Here is a 7138-nt window from a genome sequence, read left to right on the forward strand (position 1 = left end):
TATATATATATATATATATATTAGAACATGCATTAAATTATTATAGAAATAAATCTTACGAATAGTTTCTAATTTAAGAAAGAAATTAGCACTCTAGTTATATTTACAATTCTTTAAAAATTTGTTTAATGTATAATTTAATGTTCCGCAAAATATTAAAGTTGAATTGTTTAATCTATTAAAAATATCAACTATGGCATATGTATACATTTAATATATTATTATAATTAAATATTATGAATTTTATTTAAAATTTATAAAGTGTAATGAACACTAAATAGTATTTACACTTCAGTTTATTAAAAAAATTAATCAATACAATAGTAACTGATGTTGAATAAATCTGGCACGGATATAATTTAAGTATGTTAGTTCATATACATAGAATAATGCATAAATATACAAAGTGTGTACTATTAAAATTCCTTTTCAAAAATATTTTAATATTTTTTTTTGTTATCTTAAAATGTGCTTAATATATTTTCCTAACTAAAGAGCTAAATGTGAAATCAATGTTATCAAAAAATGTAGAAGTATACTGTTTTTAAAAATTTGTTTACACTTTGTTTCTTTATGGTATACATATGTATATATATTTATATATTGTAATATAAAAAAAAATTAAAATTGATCATAAACATTAACAACCCCAAAACAATAGCTTCTATCCAAACAATATTTTTTACCAGTAATTGTGGAATTTTATTTTTTTAACAATGTAATATCAATCATAGACAATAGTGATGTTTTTCAACAATCTAGAGGGAATTATAATCAAAATATATTGTATATACATTCACAGTCATTTTAAATAAATATGTTCAACGCACAGTCCCTCCTTGTGACTTAACAAAAAAATAGCTATTTATGGCCTCATATTACATGGTAAAAACAATTAAATTTTGTTATGTCACTTACTGGTTTTAATACATTGATGTATATTTCTAATGCACTTAAGAAATTGGGACACAAAGGGAATGAACATCATGTTAGTTTAGGCTTGCCATTGGCAGTGACAGTGGCATTCATTGTTGTATTTGTAGCCATTTCAGCAGCTTGAGCCACTGCTACGGACACTGACTTCTCCACAACTTGTTGATAGACTGGCTTAATTAACTGAACAGATATAAAAAAATTTATAATTAATTAATAAAAATTTATAATTTATAATTAAATATATTATGTACGTAATTTAAATTAATTTAAATTTGATATAAAAATATTACACATATTCATAAAATTCACACATTTTAACTTATAATTATAAAATCGTATATTTTCAAAAAAAGATTAATATTTAGTTTTAAGTATAATGGTATAATTTTTATAGAAATTTTAAAGAACAGCTATCTCTTTTTTTTTAAATATATGAAATGAAAATTATTTTTACTTTTATGTTAATTATAAACAAACCCCATACCTTTTGTACATTTGCTCCTGTTAGTATTCAGCTTACATTAAGGAGGAAAAAAAATAGTAAAATAATATTAAAGGCAATATTTATATAAGTAAAAAATGTAATATTAATGTAAAAGTAATGGATAAATACATATATAAGAAATCATATGCAAATATATTCAAAATAGTTTAACTACAATTAAAATGATTTATCATAATTATATAATTTAAATTGTTTTATTATTTATAAATAGAGTTTGTTAGGTAATGTAAATATTCTGAAAAAAGGAGGGAATAATAGTTTAAAGTGGAATTATATAATTTAAAAATATTATTAAAAATTATGTTTATAAGCTACTATAAATATTGTAAAAAAATAGGAAAATTAAGATAATTTAGAAGTGTTAAATATAATGTTTTTTAGATATTGTAAATATAAAAAAAAAGAAAAATAGTTATTTATTAAACAGTGAAAATATACTAAGAAGAGTAATAATTTAAATAAGAATTGTATAATTTAGATATATTGTCAATTATAATGTCTATTAAATAATTTAAATATTCTGAAAAAAGAGAAAAATAGTAATGTAAACAAAAATTATATAATTTAAAAATATTATCAAAAAAAATATTTATTAAGTATTGAAAATATTCAAAAAAAAAAGAAAAATAATTAGTTAAATAATATTTATCTAATTTATAAGTATTATCAAAGACAATATTTGTTAGATAATGAAAATATTCTAAAAAAAGGGTAAAGTAGTAATCTAAACAAAAACTATATAATTTAGAAATATTGTTAAAAATAATATTTATAATATATTGTAAATATTCTGAAAAAATAGCATAATAATTTAAATAAGAATTATATAATTTGAAAATATTATCTAAAGTAATTTTTATTAAAGAATATAAATATCCTATAAAAAGAGAAGAATAATAGTTTAAAAAAGAATCATACAAATTAAAAATGTTATCAAAAGTGATATTTGTTAGGTAATCAAAATATTTTGAAAAAATGTTAAAATAATGATGTAAAAAGTAAAAGCAACTGTGACAACATTTAGAAATAGCACAAAAAATAATATTTGTGATAAAATATAAATATTCCCAAAAATTAGGTATATCTTCAAAACTAAAACGAATAGAGGGAAAAAAAGGTAAAGGAGGTGCTGGAAAAATAAAATCATATAAAATTATAAACCATGATGAAGCAGCAGCCACAGCAAGTGTAAGTACAGTGAATAGTACCCCCATATCTCGAACCTGTAGAAATCATATGTGGAAGGTATGAATCAGGAAATATGGTGAAATGATGAGGAGCAATTATTTACATCACCTAGTTAATCTTTGGACTACAAAAGGAATTTTTTAGTGCATAATATTTTAAGTGATATTTTTGTTCTGTTGAAGTAAACACAACTTTTCATACATATTTTAAATAATAAAAATGTAAATAAAGCTTTACATAAATTTCTATTTGTATAATATGAACGATCAATATGTACATTAAATCAAAAAATTAGGTACTAAATGAAATTATCTAATTACAAATATATAAATTACTTCTCATCATTTTAATGCATGGAATTAGCTTTATTAATAAATAAATTAAGTAATGTTTATTAATTTTATAGCTAAAAAGATTTTACGGATAGCTGTTACTTATATTAAATAGAAAGCTTACTGAAGGAATTTAAATACATAGGTTGATATATAAATAATTAAATGTACACTACTTACATTATTCCATAAAACATTAGCCACTTCATCTATTGCTATTCCAATTGTGTCATAATTACCACTGTATCTAAATTAATAAAAAATAATTATAATTGTATAATTGGAAAGAATTATTAAATATCTCTTTAAAATATCTCTATATATACCTAATGTATGCCAATAACATTAAGGTTAATATACAGATGCACATGATGAAGTTACAAATATTTGCTAATAGATATAATCCAGTAAAACCAAATATAGAGGATAAGAAGTACATAATGGCAACAATTGCGCAATATACTCCTGCAGTTCGCGTTGATTTAAAAACATTTTTACTTTCATTTTGTGCTTTAAAGTGAACAAAAGCTTTATCCATATCCTGTTATAAAAGTAATTAATGGTTATAATAATATAGTAAATATAAATAAATACAATTCCAACAATCTCTCACCTGGCATAATTTTTTTGTATAAGTTTGACTAAATGATTCTCCTCCCATTTTTCTTTTATTCTGAAATTTGTATATAGCTTTATCCCTACAACGTGCATGTTCATCCTCTAAACGTTGTGTTGTTAAATATGGTTTTTTTGTTCCACAAATATCTTCCATTAATCGCATATAAAATTCTCTAGCTTCTGTAACTGCAGCTAAATTATTTGCTTCTGCTGTTGCCTAAAAATAAATTATAGAATTATATTATATATTATATGTTAATGTCAAAATTTTTAAATTGTTGATATCGAGTTAATACTTTATAAAAGAGCTTGGACTGAATATAAATAAAGATACATAAATATCTTTAGAAGAATTACATTGATCGACTAGATGTTATATAGTTATATCGAATGTTTGTTTAAAAAATAAAAATAGCAAATGGTTGAAAATGATACTTGTGTATTATACTACTTGTGCAAGAATATTTTTTAGTGAAAAGATTATTAGGAACGGTACCTGGTAGATATCTTAGAATTTAATATTAATAATTATTATTGAATTTGATTTAACTTTTTTCTAATCTATCAGAAATAGTATATAGAAACAGTATTGTAAAATAAAAATTAAAATATTTAATGAATATTTGATAGTCAGCTCATTATTAGTGATATACAGTTGGTTACTATATATAATAAATATGTAAAATATACAAAATTATTATATCTGAAATGAATTCCTTATATGCATATAAAATTTATAATATAGCTTAAAATTTATCATAAAAGCAATGAAAAATCAATATACATGAAGTTTTGTTTAATACATAGTATAAAATAATTTTGTATATTTGTATATTATAATTTGTCATTTCAATAGTTCATTTAACGCAATTCATGAATTTTATCAAAGATAAAAGGATTGTCTAAGAAATAGTGATATTTGAAATGTTTTGAATTTTTAAAATATATATGTATATTGTTTCATATTTATTAAAAGATGTGATCACAGAATAAAAAAATAACCTTTCTAGTAAAAGAAATATTGATATAAGACTTACTTCAAAATATATAAATGAATCATTTATCATAGATTGATCTAGCATATTATATGTAAAAATTTATAAATAATGCATGCAAATATTGCATGAAAACTTACCACTAACATACTTTTTGGTTCAGGAAGCTCGTTTCCTTTGTAAATTTTCATATAACTTTTGAAATATTCCAACAAATCCCTCGCTTTTACAATTTGTCCATCAATTTTCTTTGTAACTAAATTTTCTGGAGCTAACAACATCGGTATTAATATCTTGAGTTGTTCCTTAAATTCTGATTGAATTTCTGCTAATCTACCATCGAAATGAGGATTAGTGGCAATATTTAAACCTGGATGTGGCATGAGAAAACAAGATATATCCGAGAAACATGATTTAATGTGCTTTCTTAGACTTTGCAATTCTGGATGTTGTTTATCAGAAATTTCTAATCTTCTATTCAATATCTCTTTTCCACCTTCTGCACCGTAATTCGCTTCGTAAGGATAACTCCAATCTCTTACTAAGAACTGTAACTTTTGGAATGGTTTGCGTCCAGAGTTTTGTAACGCCAGCCTACCATATTCCGTAAAAAGTTGCAAGTGCTGAAGATCATCCTCTTGGATATTTTGTGATAGATTATAAATTTGTAAAGATGACAACATTGTACTTAGAGCAAACACAGTCGCACAATCCTTCACAGTGGATTGACTATCAAAAGCACCTTGTGTATCCATTAAAATCACAGCAACATTTTCACCATCTGGTAAAGTACCACGGAAAACTTTTGACCACATTAATATGCCTGTCGTGTCTCTTTCAGATCCTCCTTTCCACGAAAATCCACGTAATGGTTCATCTTCTTTACCCAACCAAGAGTCCGTTTGATTGTTGTTATTATACTATATCATCCATGTTAACAATCAATATTGTTATACAATCAATGTTCCGTGAGCGTGAAAAAAATAAAGATAATTTTAATTTAATTTATATATAAAAATATTCTATTAAATTACTAAATATATAACAAACCATGCAGAAATCAAATTGAACAATTTCATTTATTATAGTAATTTTTCTGAAAAATTATTATAATATTACTGTTATACATTTCAATTTAAAAAATAAAATTAAAAAATTTTTAGAATATGAAGTTGATCAATTTGATTTTTCTTAAAGACGTAACTGATACTTTGTTACTAAATTTTTATGTGTAATAACATACCTTACTGTTCATATATCGCAAGAAAAAGTCAAGCAGGAAGCTTTTGCCTTTTCTGAAAGCACCCGCTACCGACACAACAACTACACTCCTATCTTTAATATCATCTTCAAGGAGAATTTTTGATAAAGCTTCTTCGTTTAATTCAAAACTGTGATCTGGATGAGCAAGCACGATTTGTACAGGGTGTCCTAAGTCCGAGGTATTATTATCCTGACTATTCATCGAGAGACGTTCTATTCTTTCTTGCCAACCCGATTGATCTAATGAAGATCCACAATTGAAAAAATATTCATTGCATTATCATTTTTAAAATAACAAATAACAATTACTGTTAAACATTGCTAACATAATTATTTGATGGAATAAAATAAAATAATTTTAAATTTAATTTAGAAATATTTTTCTATATACATAATTTGATATTTTAATTTTATTATTTTATTTATTTTGATATACCATATACGTATTTTATCGCGTATAAAAAGAAAATATATTATTATATATTATTATTTTTATATTATATATAATTCTATATATTAATATATTATATATTAATTTATTATTAAATATTTGAAAAAATATATTTTTTTAATTATAAATTGTCAAAAAATTAATAAATTTATTACTATAAAAGTATCAAATGAAAAAATATAAGTTAGATATCTAATTATTATCGTATTATTCGTACTATAGATTTCAGCTGATCTAAATTTTTTTTTTTATAATTTTTGATAAAATTTTTCTCGAATTAATTTTAAAAAATAATTTATAAATATTTGTCAGTATTTTATCTTTCTGAAAAAATTATTTATCGAGATCTTTAAAAGATATAATGAAGAAACGAGAATAAAATTAAAAAATAATTTATAAATTATGAATGATCAAAAATGTTTATTTTACCTGCAAACGATAATAAGAATGGAAGCGTGACGTTTGCAGGCCTTGACTTAACTGACATCATTCAGGCACATGAACGTGAGAAACGAGAAAACAAATAGCTTTAACTATCATTGCATGCGAATAACATGCTGACCATGTAATTCGATTCAACTTGTAGATACGAAATTTATGCGCGAAGAACTTATTTTAAAAATTTAAGAAGATAATAATAAATACAAATAATAAAAATAATTCGTTAATAATAATAAAATCATTAATAATCATGATCAAATAATTATGTACAGGATACATATTAAAAAATTGTTTATCGAAAGTGCTACAAATGAATTTTAAAACTTTTGATTTGATGAAAATTGATGTAAAAAAAAATGTTGAAAAAATGAATTCAATCAATTTTTTCGAAGTTAAAATTATATATATA

General features: G+C 22.5%; 1 protein-coding gene across 1 annotated transcript in view; it reads right to left on the bottom strand.

Annotated features, from left to right (window-relative positions):
- Positions 1 to 278: 278 nt before the first annotated feature.
- LOC102680760 (atlastin) overlaps positions 279 to 7138 on the bottom strand; it is an 18989-nt gene continuing 12129 nt past the window's right edge. Inside the window, exons 3-8 of the mRNA XM_006617229.2 lie at positions 5818 to 6077; positions 4715 to 5494; positions 3575 to 3796; positions 3288 to 3502; positions 3142 to 3208; positions 279 to 1116 (exon numbers count right to left, since the gene is read on the bottom strand). Coding sequence (XP_006617292.1) covers positions 985 to 1116; positions 3142 to 3208; positions 3288 to 3502; positions 3575 to 3796; positions 4715 to 5494; positions 5818 to 6077 — 1676 coding nt within the window. The 3' untranslated portion in view covers positions 279 to 984. The remainder of the gene's footprint in view (positions 1117 to 3141; positions 3209 to 3287; positions 3503 to 3574; positions 3797 to 4714; positions 5495 to 5817; positions 6078 to 7138) is intronic.

Source organism: Apis dorsata, unplaced genomic scaffold (genome assembly GCF_000469605.1).
Source record: "Apis dorsata unplaced genomic scaffold, Apis dorsata 1.3 scaffold_295, whole genome shotgun sequence".
NCBI lineage: Eukaryota > Metazoa > Arthropoda > Insecta > Hymenoptera > Apidae > Apis > Apis dorsata.